Source organism: Miniopterus natalensis, chromosome 18, assembly GCF_054644295.1.
Source record: "Miniopterus natalensis isolate mMinNat1 chromosome 18, mMinNat1.hap1, whole genome shotgun sequence".
Classification (NCBI taxonomy): domain Eukaryota; kingdom Metazoa; phylum Chordata; class Mammalia; order Chiroptera; family Miniopteridae; genus Miniopterus; species Miniopterus natalensis.
This window is the reverse complement of record NC_142098.1, coordinates 39702394-39726434: the sequence shown is the minus strand read 5'-3', so window position 1 is coordinate 39726434 and position 24041 is coordinate 39702394. Positions and strand designations below refer to the sequence as shown.

The 24041-nt window shown below is 50.4% G+C and overlaps 1 protein-coding gene across 1 annotated transcript; it reads right to left on the bottom strand.

Annotated features, from left to right (window-relative positions):
• Positions 1–6125: 6125 nt before the first annotated feature.
• Positions 6126–23283, bottom strand: CD33 (CD33 molecule). The gene is made up of 12 exons (XM_087827455.1): positions 23253–23283; positions 22812–23189; positions 22321–22656; positions 20374–20458; positions 19957–20036; positions 13556–13669; positions 13115–13492; positions 12681–12959; positions 12422–12469; positions 10838–10934; positions 10467–10548; positions 6126–6299 (listed from the first exon to the last, which is right to left on the bottom strand). Exons 1-12 carry the CDS (start codon positions 23281–23283, stop codon positions 6126–6128), a joined length of 2082 nt encoding a protein of 693 aa, XP_087683581.1.
• Positions 23284–24041: the final 758 nt, after the last annotated feature.

Genomic DNA, 24041 nt, shown 5'->3' with positions numbered 1-24041 from the left:
GGCCCTTTCTTTCCCTTTTCCTCTCTGATCTCAGCTCCTGCCACTCTAAAGAGAGCCCTTCCTCTTCAAAGAGCAGTTTGCGCCCTCTAATGAGTCTCTCTCAAGGGGCGCATTCCTTTTCTATCCACTCATCTACTGATGGACACTTGGGCTGTTGCCAGATCTTGGCTATTGTAAATAACGCTGCAATGAACATAGGGGTGCATAGATTCTTTCGAATTAGTGTTTCAGGTTTCTTAGGATATATAGGTCTTGTTAGGCCTACTAAACGCTTCAATTTTAAAATCAACTTCTTTTGTGGGATAATATTTAAAAATCAGATATTTCACAAAGTAATTCAAACTTTCAGCTTCTCTCTTTTTTTTTTAAAGGAAAATTTCAACCTCCTGGGTGTGGAGCCTGGTTAGCTTTGTGATGGTAAGCAAGATGTTTCACCTCTCCCTAGGCCCCAGTTTCCTCATATTTAAAATATGGATTATAACAACATACCTCTCAAATGGTTGTTGGTAGAATTAAAAGAGTTAATAGAACAGAGCCTCACACAGCATATACTCCATAAATGCCAGTTACTATTATTAAATTTCCTGCCTGGCTCCTGTCTGCATTAGATTTGGGACCACTCTTGACTATCTTTAATCCTTCCCCAGTATATTTCTAGTTCAAGAACCAGGCCCCTGCTTTCCTGTTCTGAATCTGTGTGTTTCACAGGGTCCCTCTGAGTGGACTCCGCCCTGACTCTTAACGTCCACATGTCAAAACAGATTTCCTGCCTCCTTCTCAGGTGAAGAAGATGCTGCCCACGCTGCCAGGAAACAAGCACCTCTCTTCATCACACGCCACACTCGCTCCCTTTTTGCACCGCCAATCTTTTTCTTTCCCCTTCCCCGATTTTAAAACTGTACGTTGCTTGATAGTTCATTACGTTCCACAGCAAGCAAAATAGAGATCAGACTCCTCATAGGTAGAGAGCAGGCAGATAGCTCTGGTGGGGGAGGGGTGGTGTGGGGGGGAAGGGATTGAGCAAAAAAGAAAAAAAAAGAGAACTCATCGGCATGGACGACAGTGTGGTGACTGCGGGGAGGCGGAAGAAGGCATAGAGGGGATAAATGGTGATGGAAAAAATAAAATGTAATAGTAATAAAACCGCATATCGCATGTGGGAATGAGCCCGCGCTGGGTCCCGGCCCGGCTGTGCCAGGAACACACCGACTAACCCTAGCCCGGTAGTTCCTCCTCCGTGGCTTCCTCATCTCATCTGTGCCATGGGGGGGGTAGGGGGGGTGTCCTGCTATGGAATCGTCGGCCTAGCGCAGATTCTGGCTCCTTCTGGCCCTTCCCTGCCAGGCTTTCGATGGGCCCTTCCCCTGGCCCGTCACCACCGGCCTCAGCCTCACCTGCGTCTCTCGTCCCGGGGCCGCCAGGGTATTCTCCGCGCTCAGCACACAGTCGGACGGCAGGGCGCGGGCGGTGCCAAGGGCTCTCCGGTCTTGCCGGGGGAGGGCTGGCCGTGGGGCTGGGCCGCTCGGCTGCCTGGGAGGCTGTCTTCCAGGGAAACCACTGGCGGCCGGACCACCCGCGGGATGACCGGCGGCCCGGTGCCTTAGCTTATGAAGGATCCTACTTAAAGGGAGTCTAACCGGCGAGCGGGGCAGGGTATGGAGGGAGCGGGTTATCCGATTACCTGGCTTACAAGGGGGTGACGTGCTGACCGCAGTGCCCTGATCGGTCACCCACAGGCCACCTGGCTGCCCTGCAGGGGGACCCGGGCCACCAACTTGGGGGCGGGCTGACAAGTGTAGAGACAGGCTCCTGGCTGGCTGGGCAGCGGACGGGCTCTCAGGGAGCCTCACCGTCCGCCTGACTGACCCCGGCCTGGTCTCTGTCCAACCAGGAGGCTCCAGGGGGCACCTCTAGGCCCCAGAGCGGCCCTGGCTGCCCGAGGTCACGCTGACTGAGGGACCCGCCGACGGTCAGACAAATCCTCCCTTCCCGGGAGCCCGGCGTGGTCAGGCCCAACGCACGGCCCACGCTCCTCAACGGCCAGGAGAGCCAACAGCCCGGGCCGGCCTCGCGAGGTCGGTTACCGCCGGGCTGAGGCGGGCGGAAGCCCGCGAAACGACGCCCGGAAGCCTCTCGGGGGTGCTCCCGGCATGCCTTGCGCGGGGCGCGTCCACCCGGCAGCCAATCAGCGGCTGCACGTGCGGCTACTCCACAGCCAATCCGCGGCTGCACGTTCTCTTACCCGCAGCCAATCAGTGCCTGCTCAGGCGTCTTCCCTAGCCAATCAGCAGCTGCATGCTCTAGGACCCTGCCGCCAATCAATGAGGCGGGTGAGTGCCCGCGCTCGCGGCCGCGTGCCTGCTATGTATCTTGGATATTCTTTGTTATGTATATTTTAAATGTATCTTTATTGATCTCAGAGAGAGGAAGGGAGAGGGGGAGAGAGACAAACATCAATGATGAGAGTCATTGATCGGCCGCCTCCTGCACGCCCCTTACTGGGGACCAAGCCCCAAAACCCCGGCTTGGGCCCTGACCGGGAATTTCAACCACTAGGAAACACCGGCCAGACATCACATTGTTTTAATAGTTTACATATTTATTTCTGTGCCTTCCCCAAACCCCAAGCCCCAAACCATGCACTTGAGTTTCCCTGAGGCTGCTTCCGGCATATAACAGACATGCAGTAAAAATTTGAAGAACAAAGAAATGGGGAGAAGATGTAGGGATTCCCCCAATGCTCCCTTCGTGAATGAAATGCAAAGGAGCTGAAATGCACTTTTGTTTTTAAACTAATCGGGAGTGAAGGTTTCTGTGGTGACCATGCAAAGAAGAACTGGAGAAAGTCTGTCGCTCTGCTGAAGCATCTCTGTGAAGGCAGAGGGGCAGGTTCTAACCCAGTGGTTCTTAATTGCGGCCTTTTGCTACCCACGGACATCTGGCGATGTCTGGAGATACTTTTAGTTGTCAAAACAGGGTGGAGAAAGTTCCTGGCACCTTGTGGGTGGAGGCCAGGGTTGCTCCTTAATATCCTACAGTGCACAGGAAAGCCCACACAGCAACAACAAAGTCACTCAGCTACAAATGCCCAATATCCATAGCACTGAGGCTGGTAAGTCAGGGCCCTGATCCAACCCAGGGGAGAGGGCGGGGTGGAGGTGGTGGTAAAGGCAACAGGTGCAGCCCGTCTGAGGAGGTGATATTCGAGCCAGATCTCAATGGACAAGAGTGCGCTGCAAAGATGGGGAAAGGGAACAGGACGACCGGGAGATGGAATAGAGCGTCATCCTGATACGCGAAGGGTGCGGGTTCAGTCCCCAGTCAGGGCACATACAAGGAGCAACCAATGAATGCATCAATGAGTGGAGCAACAAATCGATGTTTCTCTCGAAAAATAAATAATTAAAATGTAAAAGAAGGGGCAGGGGGTCTTCAGGTGTTGGCAAGGATGTGGCTGAAGTGTGTGAGGGCTGGTGGCTGAGAGAATGGGGTAAGGTAGATGTAGGTGAGGTTGTGTAAATTTCTTGAACAGCTGCTGCCGGGTTGATGCCTCCAAAGTGGCAGGTGTGAAAGGAGGTTTAGCTCGGGGAGGGGCAGAGTTGGAGTGAGTGTTAGAAAGTTCTCTCTGCTGCTGGTGCTGGTGATGGGCTGGATGGGGTGAAATGGAGCCCCAAGGCTGCAGGGGGGGGGAGTCTGTTTCAATGGTCCTTGGGAGAGAGGCTGGGACCAGATCTGGGGATGGAGAGGAGGGGATAGATCTGGGACTCCGTGACTCATGAGAACGAGAAATGTGGGAGGGGAAGTGAAACAAATCTCTGGCCATAAATACAACTAACTTAAAATAGGCCTGATACTTACTTGCTAACCTTCAGGTCAGCAGCCTTCCTGTAACCACAGCGGCACCCACTTGGTCAGGGTGCAAGTGGAAAGCCTGTCACAATTTATTTACTGACTGAAACGGAGAGGTCACTTAGGAAGTCAAGTGATCACCTCAGCAGCATCTGGCTGAGTGCACTTTGTCCAGCTGCCCATCGCTGACCGTTACTGCTGGCTCACTGCGCTCCAGGACTTCTCAGAACAAGCACCCGAGCTAAGGAATGCTCTTCCCTCCATTTAACAGATGAGCCAGTGGAAGGAGCAGGAGGCTAAGTGGTGAAGGGGGTGCTTCAATCCTGGTGGAATGACTTTAAGTGCTTAAATGATTGTTGCCCAGCCAGTTTGGCTCAGGGATTGAGCATCTACCTAGGATCCAGGAGATGGCAGTTTGATTCCCAATCAGGGCACATGCCCGGGTTTCGGCCTCGATCCCCAGTGGGGGGCGTGCAGAAGGCAGCTGATCAGTGACTCTCTCATCATTGATGTTTCTCTCTCTCTCTCTCTCTCCCTCTCCCTTCCTCTCTCTGAAATCAATAAAAACATATTTTAAAAAATAATAAAATAAAATAAAAACATATCCTTGGGTGAGGATTTTTTAAAAAAGAATAACTGTCCTAGCCGGTTTGGCTCGGTGGTTAGAGCATTGGCCCATGGACTGAAGGGTCCCGGGTTTGATTCCGGCCAACGGCACGTACCTCAGCTGCAGGCTCGATCCCCGGCCCTGGTTGGGGCACGTGTGGGAAGCAACCAATCGATGTGTCTCCCTCACATCGATGTTTCTCTCTCTCTGTCTGTCTCCCTTCCACTGGTCTCTGAAAAGCAATATCCTCAGGTGAAAATTTAAAAAGAAAGAAAAAAGAACTTAAAAAAGAGGTCAGGAAACCACAGCCAGGGGACTGTCGGCTTTTGTAAATAAAATTTTGTTGAAAAACAGCCACATTAACTTATTTTCAGACTGTCTGTGGCTGTGTTTGCACTCACACAGAATTGCATAGTCGCAACAGAGACCATGCTGCTTGCAAAGCCTAAAATATTTCCTCTCTGTCCCCTTACAATTTTTTTTCCTGACTCCTGACCGAGAGCGTCAAGTTGAGAGGCTTCAAAATTGTTCTTTCGGGCTGAGGAGATAGATCACTATTTTGACTACAGTCAGCTCTGAGTTTTAGGAAATTTCTAAACGTTAGTAAGTGATTTTGCCCATAGCAGGACTAGTGGCAGGCAGGATGGAAAGGGGAGGTTCTGGAGTGGAGACAGGTGATGGGAAGTGACCCGAGTAGAGGGTGACGCTGACATGTTGCAGATGTGGTGTTTGTAACAGGATATATACCCAGCCTCTGAGTGATATGTCACTAACACCTTTCTGTTCAAGGGGAAAGGAACCAGACTCTCACAGTGTACCAGGACTTTTGCTGGTTGTTTTTTATATGTACTTTTAAAAAAATTATTGATTGACTTTACAGAGAGAGGAAGAGGGGGAAGAGAGAGATTGGTTGATACTTTTTAAAAAATGTATTTTTATTGAGTTTTTTTGGAGAGAGAGAAAGGGAGAGGGAGAGAGGAAGAGAAACATGGGTATGAGAGTGGAACATCAATCGGTTGCCTCCTGCACACCCACAGCCTGGGCATGTGCCCTGACAGGGAATCGAACCAGCAACCTTTTGGTGCACAGGACAACACTCCACTAAATACTCAGAAACCTAAGCATATACGTTCTTTTTTACAGGCAAAAGGAAAGAAACCATTATTTGTACAGTTGATCCTGGAAAATATATGGAGTTTGTATGATGCTGTCTTTTAAATGCCATCTTTTAAAGGCTAACTGAGCCACACCTGCCAGGGCCATTGGTTGATTCTTGTATGTGCCCCGGCCTAGGACCAAGGATCGAACCCACCACAGCCTTGGCATATCGGGACAACGACCTCACCAACGGAGCTACCCGGCCGGGTTCCACGTGTACTTTTATATAATCCTCAGAGCCACCCTGTGATGTTGAACTTCTCACACCTCATGGCAGGTCAGGAAATGGAGAACCGGAGGGGTCGGGTGGCTCACGTGGTGTCACGTTCTTCATCAGTGAAAGAGCATGAACTTGGTCCCAGGTCTCTCTGATCGCAAAGCCTAAGACAGTTCCAACATAGCAGGGAACTCGTATACAGTAGTTTAGTTTATAAACCCACTGTGGGGACGTTACGTCTCCAAAAATCAGCCCATGGGTCCCCCTTCATGGACGTATGGACGTTTTGGCTTCTCACTGGGTCCTGCCGGTTGAGTGCGCGGTGTGGGTGTTCTCCTGAGGGGGTTTCGTCCCCTGAAAGTGGATGGAGGCATAATACAGCTCTGGCTCCAACCCCGAGGTCGAGGGGGCCCCTGCAGAGCCTGTGGAGTCAGCGGGGCTGTTTAACTTGGGCTTCTTCTGGTGACCCTGTATGGAGAGCAAAGAACTGGGTCAGAGCCGGGCAGGGGTGGGGGGAGTCCCTGAGGTGAATTTGATTGTGACAGGACCTTTGTTAACTCTTCCATTCTCTTACTGAATATTTCCTAAGGACTCGTCAATTCACGTAGCCAACAAATATAGCTCTCATTGGTTGTTTTCTAGTTCTACTGGACACCCACGCAGACCTATGTGGAAAATACGATTATTTTATAAAGAAAGACACTAAGTCTCAGAAAAGTTAGGTAGTTCTCAAGGTCACACACCTGCTGTTCATGAACTCAACCCCTGGTCTCTCGGAGCCCTCCTACATGCTGGGCGCTGGATACGCAGGGAGGTGTTTATGAAAAATGCCTTCTCTTCCTGTGTGTCTCTCCTTTATTCTTTCTTTTTAATTCTTTTTATTGATTTATAGAGAGGAAGAAAGGCAGAAAGAGAGGGAGAGAGAGAGATGTGAGAGAGAAACATCCATCGGTTGCCTCCCATACGCACACCCCAACTGGGGATCAAACGTGCAGCCGAGGCACGTGCTCTGATCAGGAATCGAACCTGCAACTTTGGTGTACGGGCCGATGCTCCATCCAGCTGGGCCACCCGGCCAGGGCTCTGCTTTACTCTTGCACCAAGCAATTCTCCAACACCAGCTGGGCACCCTACAATTGCGCTCAATTCTGACACTATTTACTTGAAGATATTGTCAGAGACCACACGATAAGGGCTCAGTCCAAGGCCCATCCCCACCCCCACCCCCACCCCCGGTCAGTTCAGACGTTAACCACAAGTCCAGGTTGTCACCTGTGCTTCTGGCCAACTGGCTGTAAATCAGAGGTTCCCACCTCAATTAATTTGCTAGAGTGACTCACAGAACTCAGGGAAACAGTTTACTTATGCTGTGCCAGCTTGTAACAGAAGGGCATGAGAAAGGACAGCGGCGAGCGTCGGGTGGAGAGATGCGTCGGGCGAGGTATGAGGGCAGGGCAAGGAGCTTCCTGTCCTCTCCAAGGGCACCGCCCTCCCAGCGCCTCCCTGTGCTCACCAGCTCGAAATCTCCCCCAGCCCCGCACTCAGGATTTGGATGGAGGTTTCATCGTGTAGGGATGATCAATCATTAATTCCATTCCCACCGGGCCCTCTCCCCTCTCTGCAACTTCTAAGCTGCTCACCACGGCTTGGTCTTTCTGGTGACCAGCCCCCATCCAGGAATCCACCAAGGGTTGCCTCATTAGAAAAAAAAGACACTCCTATTACCCAGGAAATTCCAAGGGCTTGAAGGGTACAACCATTTTCTGCTACAGACTCATTTGTGTGTGTGTTTTTTTAACTTTGCTTTCTAAAAAAATTATTGTTGAAAGAATTACAGATGTCCCCTTTTTTCCCCATTGACCCCCTTCCACTCCGCACCCCCACCCCCCACCCCAGGCCTTCACCACACTATTGTCTGTGTCCATGGGTTATGCACTTAAGAGTATAAGTTCTCTGGTTAATCTCCCCCCCCAGCCCCCCACCCCCGCCTTCCCTCTGAGATTCATCAGCCTGTTCCAGACTCATTTCTTGACCCAGAGTTACTGAAACATTTCTCAAAAGAGGCTTTTCACTTCTTCTTCCTCTATTCTCTCTTGAACTGACTCCAATCAAGACATCTGCCTCTGCCAGGCCACCAGAGCTGCTCTTGTTTGGCTCAGCTCTGAAACCACTTAGCTAAGTTTAAAGTCATTTCTCAGATCCTATCCTACTGGACTTATTAGTATTTGGAAAAAAAAAAACAAGAGCACTCTCTCTTCCTTGGAGTTTCATCCCCCTTCGGCCATCAGGACCCAATCCTATACTGTCCTGATCATTTTTTTCTTCAGTGGTCTTCTTGCTGTTTCCACCACATCTCCCTGACTGTAAATGCTGGAGGGTCCCAGGCCTTTGTCCACAGACCCCTTCTCTTCTTTGTGGTTTCATCCACTATTAGACCTTGGTGTGGAAGACCCCAAAATCTCTGTGCTTCCCCCCTGGATCCCTCTCCTGAGCTCTAGATTCTGACCACCTACTTGCCACCTTCACATAAACATCTCAGAAGCACCTCAAACTTACAATAACCAAAACAAGGTTTGATCCCCTCTCAGAAACATACTCCTCCTGAAAAGATGGCAATTTCAGGAATTGGTAAGTCAATTCTTTAAGTTGCTCAAGGCAACCACATTGGAGTCATCCTTGGTATCTATGGACATCTGTGGACATCTACGACTATCTGTGGACCTCTATGACATCGCTGGATGTCTATGACATCCATGAATATCCATGACGATCAATAGACATCTCTGACTGTCTGTGACATTTCTGAACATCTGTGATATTCATAAAGTTATCTTTGACATCTATGGACATCTGTGGACATTTAAAAACATCTGTGACAACCTATGAATACCCGTGACATCTCGGAATATCTGTGACACCTCTGACACCCACGGAGTCCTCTTTGATGTCTATGATACCTATGAGGTAAAGGCAGTGAGCTATCTCTGCTCGCACCCCAAGTGTACTCACTCATTCTATTCGCAAATCCTGTCGACCTCACCTTCAGGATGCATCCAGAACTCAACTGCTTCACACCAGATTCATCATTGTTACCCTGACTATGTTTGTCTTACGGACTGAACTGTGTCCCCCAAATTCATATGTTGAAGTTCTAACTCCCAATGGGGCTGTATTTGGAGATAGGGCCTTGAAAGAGGTACTTAATTTTAAGTGGGGTCATTAGGGTAGGACCCAAAATGACTTAAGTCTTTATAGGAAGAAGAGACGCCAAGAATGTGTGGGCACAGAGAAAAGGCCATGTGAAGACGCAGTGAGAAGGTGGCCATCTGCAAGCCAAGGAGAGTTTTCAAGAGGGACATTTTACACTTGTAACATAATAATTTGTAAATATATATATATATATATATATATTACCCGAGCACTCAGAACAGTTGACAAGTGGGAGATAATGGCTGGAGGGAGAGATAAATGCACGAGTGATTGCTGGTCATCTGCTCAAGAACCTCACAGTGCTGTCCATATTAGCCAGAGTTCAATGAATAAACGAGAGTCAGAGCTCAGAGGACGAGCAGGAACAGGGCGGGTTGACACAGGCATGTGAGGAGGAGGCAGCCGAGCGATGATTCTGAGACGCAAGAGGCTTACTCTGCTCGAGGAGAGTGAGCAGGCGAGCCTAGGAGGCGCGAAACATTGAGGGTGACTCTGGTTATCTCACCCCAAGTGCCAGACCAAGATGGCTGGGCGCTTGGCAGCATGGAGAACCAGTGCATTGCAGACTTGGGCGCGACGGGGTGGTGCCGGGAGGAGGGATGGGAGAGCGGCAGCAGGCTGCAGGCTACGGGGAGCTCAGCTGGAAGGGAATGGCTACGCGGATCTGTGTTCAGAAGCAGCACAGGCGCTGGGAGGGCGGGGTGGGACAGGGGCAGGTCTCTGGGCGTCAGGTACAAGAACACCATGGGTGAGATGGAGAGCTCACCAGAAATATGTTTGGGGATGTATCAACTACGTGCCTCTTAGGTGTTGACATCTGGGGCTTTGCTAAGCCTCGTCCTGTCTCTGCCAGGACTGGCCGATTGCTAGAGATAGTAAAGTGTGAGTTTCACGTGGCAAACTAGCCAGCCAGTCCAGTCCAAAGTCCACACCTCCAACAACCTCCTCCATGGAGTTCTTACACTTCAGACCATTCTCCCCCTGCCCCAGTCGCACCAGGACCTGGTACCAGACAATGGGAGATGGCCCCTACGCCCAGAGCCCACTGAAATTATTCAAACTAGCCAGTTCTAAGCCTGCTTGCCCTGCCTCACCTCGCCTTCCCCGTGGAAACCGCCACCAAGGGTCCTGCCCACTTTCCCCCCTCACTCTTTCTGCCTCCTGGCCGACCCCGGTGCTGCCCTGGGTGGCCCTGTGGTGGGATGTTTTCCCCTCCTCTTGGGAACTGTGAGGAACAAATGGGGGCAATGGTTTTCTGATCCATTGGCCTGACATACCTGAATAATAATAAAACCTACATTTTCCAAAAGAGTGGGAAGATGGAGAGCTCATTCCTGGGCATGCTGGATGGAGGGTGACTGTGGGCCGCATGGGAAGTGGGGGTGTGGTGGGCAGGCTGCATACCAGGGTGCCCACATCACTCACCAGGGAAGCTGGTCCCACCAGAGTGTAGATGCTGTCCACGACCGCTCCTTCCCTGGCTGCTTTCTTCCTGTGAGTCTTCACTCTGTGGTGAGACACCAGGGTTTTCAACACAGGGTCACTCTTTGGGGCTGGAGAGAGTGACTAGGGCAGGTAAAGGTTGGGGCGAGACCAGGAGTCTTCATAACAAGAATTTGTAACACGGTCCCCCCACTCTCAGACACCTGGGACCGGAGCTGGGAACAGACTGAAGCTGGCTCAGCGGCGATCGGCTGGATTCTCACCACCACTGTACCCCCTACTCTTGCCCCAGGCCCTCACAACCCCTCCAGGTCCCATTTCTCCACCTCTGGCCCACACCTGCCCCAGCTCACACAAAATAGATGAGGCCGAGGCAGACAGCCAGCAGGGCAGTGACACCAGCTCCCCCGATGGCCCCCTGAACCACTTTTGCCCTGGTCCTTGGTTCCCCTGCAGAAAGAGAGTCTTGAGTGAGCTCCAGTCTTGATGAGCAGGCATGTCTTCCCTCCTCGAGAGCATGAAGAGATGGGTGCCCCTCTCCTCCCATCCAGGGCTCAGCACCTTGGTCTTCCACAACCGTGGAATGAAGGACAGGGTCTACGTGACACTTCCAATCCAATCCCCACATTCCTGTGCAGCACCTGGGTTCTTCTCCATCTAGGGTATCTCTACAACATACCCCAGACCTGGCTGCAGCATGACCTTGAGGCTCAGGATCCCATGGGGACTCCAGGGAGAGAGACACACAGAGTGCTGTGGGATGCAGAAAGACCTGTCTCTCCTCCCTTCCTGGGAAGGGGTCTAAATCTTCTCTCCTGGCCTCCAAAGGGTCAAAGGTGGTCTTTTGTGCCTCCAGAAGAAGATGAAAGTGGGGAGGTTCTCAGACCTTCAGGCAAGACCCAGACAGCTTTCCTGGTCCTTTCTGGCCATGCCTCCCAAGAGCCCAATGCCCAGGGTCAGGGACGTGTCTCTGGGCATTACCTGTCTATCACAGTCTGATGGGACTGCTGAGAGAGTCCTAATGGGGTCACTGTCCAGTGGGGGGTACCAGATGCCATTACCAATGGGAATAGGGCAGGGGGAGTACTGAGTTCCAGAGATAGATCAGGGTGAGGGCCGAGGGATTGGCAGTCAAAAAATAGAGATTTTCGACCCTGGCTGATATGCCTCAGTGGTTACAGCATTGTTGGCCTGCAGACCAAAGGGTCACGGGTTCGATTCCCTGTCAAGGGCACATACCTTGGTTGTAGGTTCAATCCTTGGCCCCACTCGAGGTGCATGTGGGAGGCAACCAATTGATGTGTCTCCCTCACATCAATGTTTCTCTCACCCTCCCTTCCACTCTCTCTAACAATCAATGGAAAAATATACCCTCAGTGAGGATTAACAGCAACAGCAAAAAATAGAGATTTTTGGAGCAGTGAAATTACTCTACATGATACTATAATGGCAGACACATGTCATTATATAATGTCCAAGACCATAGTATGTGCAACACCAAGAGTGAATCTGAATGTAGATGATGGGGTTTCGTGATGATGATGTGTCAGTGTAGGTTCATCAATGGTACATATGTCCCCACTGGTGGGTGACCTGCAGGAGGGAGGGTGCAGCAGGTTTAGGGGAAATCGTTTTACCTTCTGCCTCCTGCTCAGTCTTGCTGTGAACCTATGACTGCTCTAAAAACTAAAGTCTACTTTAAAATGCCGCAAGGCATCTGTGACTGGAGGAAGTCAAAGAGCGTCTTTTAGAATGGGCAGGGAGGAGGTGGTGGGTCACCCTGGCAGTAGAAGGACAATAGGGTAGAGGTTGGATGGGGGTTCTCATGTCTAACCGAGGCCGCTCCCCCCTGTTGAACTCTGGAAGTCCAGCTCTGAATCCACCAGGTAGAGGCCCCACTTCAGTCAAGGCCCCATGGACAGGGGCCTCCTTCCTACCTGAGCCAATTCCTAGGCAGTCACCTGTTGTTGGGTTCTGTGGGGCACCTAGGACAGGAAGAGAGGAGTTCCCTTGTCAGTGAGATGGGGTGAGGATCATGTAGGCATCACCCAACCCCCAGATGCAAGAGAAATGCAGGAGGGACAGGGATTTGTCCTCTAGTCACCTGCTCAGCCAGGCCCCCAGGACAAAGCACCCAGCCTGGCCCTCCTGCTCCACACACCCTCAGGGACCCTGGTGTCCTGGCCTAGCACTCACAGGTGATGTTGAGCTGGATGGTTCTCTCCACAGTCACACCAGCTGCAGGAAAATGCACCTGACAGGTGAGGTTGGTGCCATGGTCCTGGGGCCGTGGGGTGAGGGTGAGCACAGAAGAGAAGCGGGTCCTGGGGCCCAGGGAGGTGTGAGCAGCTGAGGTCCAGGAGAAGATGGGGGGCGAGCCCCGCTCACAGGCCCAGGGCACAGAGCAGGTCAGGTTCCTGGGGCGGCCGGACTCCAGGGCCCCTGTGATGAGGATGTCAGGTGTGTGGGTCAGGGCTGGTGAGGAGAGGGGGAGACGGTGTCAGGAGGGAGGGCCCAGGTGCGGCCCTGACAGAAGCCCCAGGCTTTGCAGTCCAGGTCCTTCCATCCCAGGCCTGCTCTGGAGCCACCGTGAGCTTCCCCTGAGGCCTCTCCTGGAGCCCACTCCTTACCCGTCACATGCAGGGAGAGCTTGTTCCATGCATAAGAATATAACAAAGAAGTTCCTTTCTGCATCCGAAAAAAGTATAATCCATCATCTGTCCTCCTGGCATCTCTGATGTCCAGGGAGCAGTTTTTGGCCTGGGGATCCCAGAGGAGGTGAAATCGGCCCCGGGCCCCCTCCTGCACTTCACGATGTGGGTGGTTGGTGGCCACAGCAGCATCCTGGTATATATCAGCCCCTTCCCGGAACCAGAAGCCATAAGCAGGGTAATTCGCATAGGTCCGGGGGTAGGTGAAGGAGCAGTGCACAGAGACACACAGGCCCTCCTGCACCGTCACAGGTGAATTCAGTTTCAGCTGGTATCTTTTATCCTGAGCCAGGGACCCTGCAGGGAAAGGAGGGTCAGCTGCAGTCCCCCTGCTGCCCTCCCTCCCCCTCAGACACTCACCTGCCCACAGCAGGAGCAGCAGCAGCAGCATCTCTGACCAGAGGGTTACTGAGCTCCTGTGAATGAGGAAAGAAAGAAGGCAGTGGGAGGGGAACCGTGGTGAGTCCACGGAAGCTGGGGAGGAGCAGGAGATCCTGGCCCTTCACAAAAGGGGAACCTCAGAGCCAAAGCGCTTCCCCTCTCTGCACAGAGCAGGCGGACACCCCACAGCCCAGAGACCCTGGCCACCCGCCCAGAGAAGAACACACAAGGACCAGGCCCCGGTCCTGTCCCATCCCTGGGGCCTCCCTCCAGCACCGGAGCAGGACCAGCACCTCTGAGGACATCTGAGGATGGGACACATGAGTCCCCTGAGGTTCGCTCATACTAGGGGCTTTTCTGAGCTCTGTTGCCTGTTCCAGGCAGCCGCTCAACCCTACGTTGGCCAGAGGTCCCAGCCTCATCTAGAAGCTGTGGTCGTTCCTGTGGGTGAAGGATTGGGACAGAAGAAATGAAGGGGTCACAGTGAAGTGAGGGCAGCATTCGTTCATTCACCAAACACTCGGCTGCACCTAAGTGTTTGCTGGCTGAAGGCAAGACAAGAACAGATACATGGACCTGGTCCGTGTCTGTGAGAAACTCCCCACCCAGTGACATCACTGCCTCCCAAACACAGCACTGTCTGGCTTTAGAGCTGCAGTCACTGGTGAGTTTACCCTGTGTCCTGGTGGCTTGCTGGGTATTTTCTAAAAATACAAGTGTGGGTTTTTATTTTACAACCAATTACTGATTCCTGATGTTGCAACGGCATCTACAAAATAAGAACAGTGTTGCATCTTTATGTAAAACAAAGGGAACCGCATGTCCCATAAGCCAGGACAGGAAGCTCTTTTTTATGGTTCCAGTCACTCGGTGTGTGGGAATTGGAGAAACTGTTTCAGTTTCTCACCACACAGATGAACATTTCCTCTCATGGAAAAATGCTGCTTTGAGTTCTCCAATAGCCAAGGACAAAGTTGTGGATTAATAATATGTTCAAGCATTTCTCATTATGTTAAGCAGTGTCTTTTCCAAGTGGCGTAAGTTTCTCAAAGTCTTCAGCGGTAAGATGATATTTGCCTTTCAAATAAACTACATACTTTCTTTTCTCAGACATAAGAGTCCACATTTCCCTTGTTGCATTGGCTGCCAGGAATCTCAGATATATATCTAGTACTTAATTTGAGAAACAACCTTATCCCAGCTCTCTGGTACAATTATTTCTTGTTTCCTAGGTGATTTCTGTTATCCTTTAAAAAAAAATTGCTACCTTAAAAGTGTTATAAAACTGTAAGTCAACCTTAAATCCTTAGTGGGACTATGGGGGGTATAATTTTTACATAAAATAAAAATGTGTAAGAATTGATGAAAAATATACTTTCACAGTTAAATGTGATAAACATAATATTTCTAGGAAACATGAGTGGAATATGCAGCTACAACTAAAATTTAGGTTCAGGTCACCTGGTTTTCCATCTGAGCCTATGGTGTATGCATCTAGCAAATTCTCGATCCCAGTGACATAAAAGCATTTGCCACCACACACTTGTAAAATCTTTCCAACACAGTAGTATCTAGATAGGTGGACTGTCAGTCTTACTAATACAGAGAGATTTTTGCACCCTCATTTGTTGGATAAGAAATTGAGTCTTGTCCTTGCCGGGTAGCTAAATATTGTTTAGAGTGTCCTCCAGATACGCCAAAGTTGTGGGTTTGATCCCCAGGCAGGGCACATACAAGAAGCAACCAATAAATGCATGAATAAATGGTACAACAAATTGATGTTTTTCTCTCTCTCCTTTCCTCTCTCTTTCTCTCTACCCTTCCTCTCTCTTTCTCTCTCTCTCTCTCTCAAATCAATAAATAAAAATATTTTTTAAAAATTGAGTCTCCCATAAGTAAAATAATATCATGTTCTAGTTGTTTAAAAAACCATGTAAGAATAGAGCATATAATAGAAAACCCAGTACAATTGATGAGTATAGTAAAGAAAGTTATACCATATTCATGGAAGGGAGGACTCTGTGAGTTCTCATTGTGTTTCTTCAAATAACTTTATAATTTACATAAAACAAAATGCACCCACTTGTGTATGCATTTCTATGAATTTGAACAAATGTATACCTCTACAATCAAGATATAGAACATTTCCACTACCACAGAGACTTTCCCCCACTTCTCTGTAGTTCATCACCATTATCTCCAGCCCCAGGTAACCACTGGTACACCTTCTCTCATGGTGAATTAGTTCTGTCTATAGGAGAATTTCTATAAATGTACTGATTCATGTCTATATTCTCTCACTCAGCATAATATTTGTGAACTTGATCCAAGTTCTATGTATCTGTAGCTCATAATGCATTGTTACTAAGTAGTATTCCGTTGTATCTCATCCTGGTTTAAATCTGTAAGTTCCTAATAATGAATGATATTAAGTATGTTTCCCTGTGCATAGCTGCCATTATTTTTTATATTTGGTGAAATAACCGATAAAAATCTTTGCCTGTTTTTGAAAGTTGCGGTAGCACATACTTAACAAAAACATTTTTAATTGTCTGGGTCAGTGGCATTTAGTACATTCACATTGTTGTGTGACCATCACCACCATCCACCTCTAGACCTTTTGTCATTTTTCCCAAAATGACACTCTGTGCCCATGAAAGGAATAGCTCTCCATCCCTCCAGATGCTGGCAGCTACAAATCTACATTCTGTGTCTATGAATTTGCTGCTGTGGGTACTTCATGGAAGTGGAATCACACAGTATTTGTCCTTTGGTGACTGGCTTGTTGCACTTAGTGTAGTGTCTTCAATCCACAATGTGGTGTAAGAATTTCCTTCCATATCTGAGGCTGAATAGCATTTCCTTGTATGTGTACACCACGCTGTGTGTATCTGTTTCTTTGTCAGTAGGCACTTGGATTACCTTCACCTAACTGTGAATAATGCTGCAATGAACAGGGATGTATAAATATCTACTAGAGTTCCTGCTTTCAATCCTTTGGGTAAACACCCAGAAATGAAATTACTGGATTGTATGGTAATTCTATCTTTAATGTTTTGAGGAACTGCCATGCTGTTGTTTTTTTAAAGCAGATGCAAAGTTTTGGAATATAGAGCAAAGCACAAGAGTTTCATTTTCTCCATATCTGCTCCAACTCTTGCCATTTCCTGTTTTTCAGTTTTTAAAAAATATAATAGCCATCTTAAGCAATAATGGTGGTAGCTCACGGTGTGGTTTTAGTTTGTATTTTCCTATATTAGTGATGCTGTGCATAAGTTCATATGCTTATTGGCCATGTGTATATCTTTATAAAATGTCTATTCAAATCATCAGTCAAATTTTAAATAAGGTTGTTGGTTTTGCTGTTGTTGAGTGACTATTTTTATACAACTGGGCCTATTTTTTGTTTACGGCTTTGTTTGAGAGTCCTGGATATACCTTGGACACAAGTCATTCATGAAGTATCTATTTGCAGATATTTTCTCCAAGTCTGTAACTTTTCCTTTAACTCTCTTAATGGTGGCTTTTACAGAACAACAAGCTCCTGCTTCCTAAAACATGTGTAACTGCTGAGATGACCCACTAATGTATGGCGACATGGAAGAGCAGAGCAAACAAGGTCTGCAGGCCAGACAGGAACATTCAGGGAGTGCAAAAGGTCATGTGGACAGTGCAAAGAGCTGAATGTTGGCCACCCAAAGATACCCAGGTATTAATCCCTGGTACCCGCAATGGTATCTTGTAAGTAAAAAGGGTCTTTGCAGATAGGACTAGGCTAAGGATCTTCACATGAAGATCATCCTGGATTATTAGGGTTGGTCCCTGAATCCAGCCACAAGTGTCCTCTGAGAGAGAGGTAGTGGGTGACTTTCTAAACACAGCTCAGGAGGAGGCACTGTGACCAGGAGACAGATTGCGGTGATGCCGCCACAGACCAACGACAGCTGGCAGCCACATCACCTGGATGAGGCAAGACAGGGATTCTCTTCTCCAGCGTCTGGACGGAGTGCATCCCACCCAACAACTTGATTTCTACACAACAGAACTCATTTCAGCTGATGGGGTATAGTGCTCATTACCCGGAGACACGGCACCAAATCTTTCTTTGTTTCAGGGGTCTCAGTTGATAAATTAGAAGGACAACGGGAGAATTAATTTTTACTCCCTACATGGGTTTCCGGCCTCAAGAACCAAGAGAATTAGTTTCCTTTTTTAAAGTAACCGAGTGTGTGGTAATTTGTTACCATGTCCCCAGGAAACCAATACGGGTGGGAATTCATGGGTCCTCTTGGAGAACACAGAGAAGGAGCTGAGAGAAGACCTTCACCCGACCCATTCCTCTGTTTCCCTTTGCAGCCAAATTCCTCAAAGGGTTGTCTAGACCCACTACTTCCATATTCCCTCCTCCAATTCTCTTCTGAAGTGGCGACAATCACCTCTTCACACCTTTCCCACCAACCACTGAAACCCCAGTTGCCCGGACCCTCAATGACGAGGGGTTTCCTTGTTCTTCTCTTCTCTGTGTGCCACCAGTCCTTTTCCGTCCTCACCTGTTGTCATCATCTTACACGTACGGACCACACGTGTACACATCTCCTGTCTGGACCCCTCTCCTGACCTCCGGATGTTCACACCAGCTCTCTCACTGACGTCCCCAGTTGAGCATGAAGTGGCTTCTCAGTGAACATCACCCACAAAAACCTCTTCTCTGTGCCCGTGAAACACAACCCATCCTTTCCCGTGCCGAAGGGAAATGCCTGGTCACCATCCTGGCCCTGGTCTTTCCCTCAGGCCCCACAACGGCAGGAAACTCAGTCAACTTGATCTTCAACATATATCCAAAAAGTAAACCTCACTCTCCTCCTCACCTCTTTGGTTCAGCCGCCATCCCGTCCTGCCTTCCTTGCCTTCCTCAATCTCTGTTTGGCTGCTTGGACCTACTCTTGTCTATTCTGAACAGAGCAGTCACAGGGATCCTGTTACAAAGAATGCTCAGTCCTATCTCTGCTCTCCTCAAAAGCTCCCAGGTTCCTGCCTTTGCTGCAAGGCCTCACGGGCTGCACACCATGGGGTCTGCACCACCTCCCAGGTCTCTCCTCCCAGGCCCCCGGGGCGGTCACCGCTGAGTCTTGTCTCCACCACATGCCCGCCAGGCTGCCCCTGCCTCAGAGCTGTGGCACTGCCCTTCGTCTTCCCAGCTCATTTCCTTTAGGGAAACACAAAGTCTGCTCTCTCAGCAGCATCAAGTCTGGGCTCAGACATCACTTCATACTCTCGACATCAGGAATTGTCTCCCCACATGTCACCTGATACTTTCTTTGCATGAACCTCCCCACACATATGTGACCATCCAAAAGGTTCTAATTTTTTTTTTAATATATCTTTATTGATTTCAGAGAGAGGAAAGGAGAGGAAGAGAGAGAGATAGAAACATCAATGATGAGAGAGTCATTGATCGATCCCGCAACCCGGGCATGTGCCTTGACCGGGAATCGAACCCCGATCGCCTGGATCCTAGGTCGACACTCAACCCCTGAGCCACACCCGGCCGGGCTAATTTTTATTTATTTATATTAAATTTTATCTTCTTGACTCCAGAATGATAGCTTCTAGATGAGAGAGATTTTTTTATGCCGGTTCACAGCTGCATCCCCAGTACCTACAACAATGCTGGCACATAGCAGGTGTACGGTTATACTTGCTAAAGAGTCTGTACATAAATGACTAAATATTGTTTTGTTCAAAACCATACACACACACACACACACACACACACACACGTACAATGAGGTAACTTTTAACTGAGACAAAGTATCATCAGCGCTTGGAGATGCAGGAATGGGGAGGGGAGGGCATTTCAGCAGAAGGAAGTGCAAAGTCTCAGTGACAAAGCCCCTCCCCGACCTGGATGTGGAGGTGCTATGAGATTCAGGGCAATGGTACAATCTAGTGGAGAGTCCTGCAGGGGAGCAGGCCATGCCAGGCCCTCAAATCCATCCTGTGGTGTCTGCAGCTCATCTCTGGCCATGGAGGAGAACCATCGCTGCTCAAACTGTGCAGGAGGTGGGCGATATGTCTCCAGAAACACAATCTGGAGGCAAAAGGTTGGTGGGGTCAGAGAGCCAGGGAAGTGATGAGGCCCCAGGAACCACCAGGGTCATCACGGGGAGGAGATGGCCCTCACTGTGGGCTGTGATTAGGAAGAAAGATGGACAGGCCTTAGTGGATTGGGGAGCAGGGAGGAAGGGAAAAGTGCAGAAGCCAGCAGAGAAGTGGGTTTGGGGAGGTAGGGGGCAGCTCAAATTAAGCAGTGCCGAGTGGAGCAATCCCAGGGGCCATCCTGGGGAGGCACCGGGTGGTGAGATACGTGCATCGCTCACCTGAGGGTGAACCTGAGGTGGTGTTGGCATCCTCCATACCTCTTTGGGGCCTCGGGGCCTTCCTCTTGTGGTACCTGACTCTGAGAGAAGAGACCAGGGCCTTTCAGTCTGGTTGGATCAGGGCACATTGGGCAGCAGACCCAACCCCCTGTTCCCTGCCCAGGGGTGGAGGGAGACTGAAATGCAGAGGGTGTGCCTGGCCTCACACACCATCTTGAGCATTGCAGGTGCCTCCCACCCTGGGCACTTGGCTGGCGGGTCCTCACCACGCCTGTCAGTCTGGAGTCCTCACCCACCACCCCTTCACCTCCTGCTGGCCCTGCCCTGAACTGTCAGGATTCCCAGCCCTGGTTCTGGACTCAGCTGGGTGCACTCTACCCTCCCCACGTGTCCCCTTCCCCATGGGGCAGAGCTCACATGACGAAGATGAGGCAGAGAAGGAGGAGCAGGGTCTTGACAGCTGCTTCCCCAAAGGCCACCAGCACCACCTCTGCCCTGGGCCCTGAAAATCCTGCAGGAAAGAGGGGCAAGGATGGAGTCACCTGTGTCCTTCCCCTCCCAGCAGGACCCTGGACGTCATTCTCCAGGCCTCCTGCATCCCCGGAGGGGGGACCACCTAGACGGTCACCCCAGGCCCTGCCGTGACCCCCAGCAGTTGGACAGAAATTAAAATGTGTAAGGCGGAATTCATCAAAATGAAACATTCTGTTCATCAATGGACACTACGGGGAATGTGAAAAGCCAACCCACTTAATGGGAGAAAATATTTGGGAATCATAGATCACGTAAGGATTAGTATCCAGCACATATAAAGAACTCTTACAACTCAACAACAGAGAGTCAAAAAAAAGATTGAAAACTGGGCAGATGACTTGAAAAAACTGTTCTTCAAGGGTGACATACAAATGAACAATGGTTCTGTGAGCAAGTAAACTGCATCATTATTTTCACAGAAATGCCAATGAAAACCACGTTGAAATAGCCCTTCATATCCGCTAGTAGCCTGCAATTTTTTTTTTTAAAGGAAAATACCAACGTTGGTAATCGTGTGGAGAAACTGGAAGCCTTATACGTTGCTGGTGGGAGCGTAAAACGATGCTGCCACTGTGGAAAACAGTGTGGAATTTCCTCAGAGAGTTACACATAGAAACTACCATTTGACACAGCAATTCCACTCCCATCTGTATGCCCAAGAAAACAGAAAACACATTCAACAAAAAATGTAGTCAATGTCCACAGCAGTATTATAACAGCCAAAAAGTGGAAATGCCCAAATGTCCATCAACTGATCAGTGGGTGAGCTGAATGTGGTACATCCATTCAATGACTATTATTCAGACAACAACTTAACGTCCTGGTTCTCCATTATAGGAGACGTGCACACAGCCAGGATCCGTCTATGCCGTGGAATAGTCCACAGTCACAGAGGGGAAGGGGAACGTCTGTCCTACTGGTGTCCAAGGACCTGTTAGATCCTTCAGGTGACAAACCAAGGCTCACAGCAGCCTGTGGACAATGGTCACTTCCTGGGAGGGGACTGGGCACCTGAGGACAGACTTCAGTGCCTTTAGTCTAAGCGAACAGTCTTCTTTTTTTATTGATTTTTAGAGATAGAGAGGAAGAGGAGGGGGGTGGGAGAGAGAGAGCGAGCCATTTGTTGTTCCACTTATTGATGCATCATTGATTGATTCCTGTATGTGCCCTGACCGGGGATCGAACCTGCAAACTTGGTGTATCGGAATAACGCTCTAACCAACTGAGTTACCCGGCCAGGGCCGACGTCAGTTCCTCTTGAATTTTTGGCCATGTGACTATATTACCTGTTCAAAAATACCTAAATTAAACTATTGGAGGAAAATTAAAACATGAGTCTGGAGGAGATGGAGGATCGGGGGCCTCGAGAGCCAGCTCAGCCATGTGAATGGTGCCTAGTTCTCCTGGTGCAGCTGTCAGGGGGGGTGGAGAAGTCCTTGGGGAGTAAGGGGCTGGTGGGGAGAGCTGCTCAGAGTGGCCATGGAGGCTGAGGGAGAAGAGGAACCACTGGGTTCACCCACAAGTGGGTGTCCAGTCACCAGGGTGCCTCCAGGATGAGGCAGGGACCAGCCCTGGTCTGATCTGGAAGAGGCTTTGCTCCCTACAGCCCATGACCGGCTTCTTCCTACCTGTGCCGTCTCCTAGGCTGACACCTGCTGTTGGGTTCTGTGGGGCACCTAGGACAGGAAGAGAGGAGTTCCCTTGTCAGTGAGATGGGGTGAGGATCATGTAGGCATCACCCAACACCCAGATGCAAGAGAAATGCAGGAGGGACAGGGATTTGTCCTCTAGTCACCTGCTCAGCCAGGCCCCCAGGACAAAGCACCCAGCCTGGCCCTCCTGCTCCACACACCCTCAGGGACCCTGGTGTCCTGGCCCAGCACTCACAGGTGACGTTGAGCTGGATGGTTCTCTCCACAGTCACACCAGCTGCAGGAAAATGCACCTGACAGGTGAGGTTGGTGCCATGGTCCTGGGGCCGTGGGGTGAGGGTGAGCACAGAAGAGAAGCGGGTCCTGGGGCCCAGGGAGGTGTGAGCAGCTGAGGTCCAGGAGAAGATGGGGGGCGAGCCCCGCTCACAGGCCCAGGGCACAGAGCAGGTCAGGTTCCTGGGGCGGCCGGACTCCAGGGCCCCTGTGATGAGGATGTCAGGTGTGTGGGTCAGGGCTGGTGAGGAGAGGGGGAGACGGTGTCAGGAGGGAGGGCCCAGGTGCGGCCCTGACAGAAGCCCCAGGCTTTGCAGTCCAGGTCCTTCCATCCCAGGCCTGCTCTGGAGCCATCGTGAGCTTCCCCTGAGGCCTCTCCTGGAGCCCGCTTCTTACCCGTCACATGCAGGGAGAGCTTGTTCCATGCATAAGAATATAACAAAGAAGTTCCTTTATGCACCCGAAAAAAGTATAATCCATCATCTGTCCTCCTGGCATCTCTGATGTCCAGGGAGCAGTTTTTGGCCCGGGGATCCCAGAGGAGGTGAAATCGGCCCCGGGCCCCCTCCTGCACTTCACGATGTGGGTGGTTGGTGGCCACAGCAGCATCCTGGTATATATCAGCCCCTTCCCGGAACCAGAAGCCATAAGCAGGGTAATTCGCATAGGTCCGGGGGTAGGTGAAGGAGCAGTGCACAGAGAGACACAGGCCCTCCTGCACCGTCACAGATGAATTCACTTTCAGCTGGTATCTTTTATCCTGAGCCAGGGACCCTGCAGGGAAAGGAGGGTCAGCTGCAGTCCCCCTGCTGCCCTCCCTCCCCCTCAGACACTCACCTGCCCACAGCAGGAGCAGCAGCAGCAGCATCTCTGACCAGAGGGTTACTGAGCTCCTGTGAATAAGGAAAGAAAGAAGGCAGTGGGAGGGGAACCGTGGTGAGTCCACGGAAGCTGGGGAGGACAGGAGATCCTGGCCCTTCACAAAAGGGGAACCTCAGAGCCAAAGCGCTTCCCCTCTCTGCACAGAGCAGGCGGACACCCCACAGCCCAGAGACCCTGGCCACCCGCCCAGAGAAGAACACACAGGGACCAGGCCCCGGTCCTGTCCCATCCCTGGGGCTTCCCTCCAGCACCGGAGCAGGACCAGCACCTCTGAGGACATCTGAGGATGGGACACATGAGTCCCCTGAGGTTCGCTCATACTAGGGGCTTTTCTGAGCTCTGTTGCCTGTTCCAGGCAGCCGCTCAACCCTACGTTGGCCAGAGGTCCCAGCCTCATCTAGAAGCTGTGGTCGTTCCTGTGGGTGAAGGATTGGGACAGAAGAAATGAAGGGGTCACAGTGAAGTGAGGGCAGCATTCGTTCATTCACCAAACACTCGGCTGCACCTAAGTGTTTGCTGGCTGAAGGCAAGACAAGAACAGATACATGGACCTGGTCCGTGTCTGTGAGAAACTCCCCACCCAGTGACATCACTGCCTCCCAAACACAGCACTGTCTGGCTTTAGAGCTGCAGTCACTGGTGAGTTTACCCTGTGTCCTGGTGGCTTGCTGGGTATTTTCTAAAAATACAAGTGTGGGTTTTTATTTTACATCTAGTTGCTGATTCATGATGTTTCAATGGCAT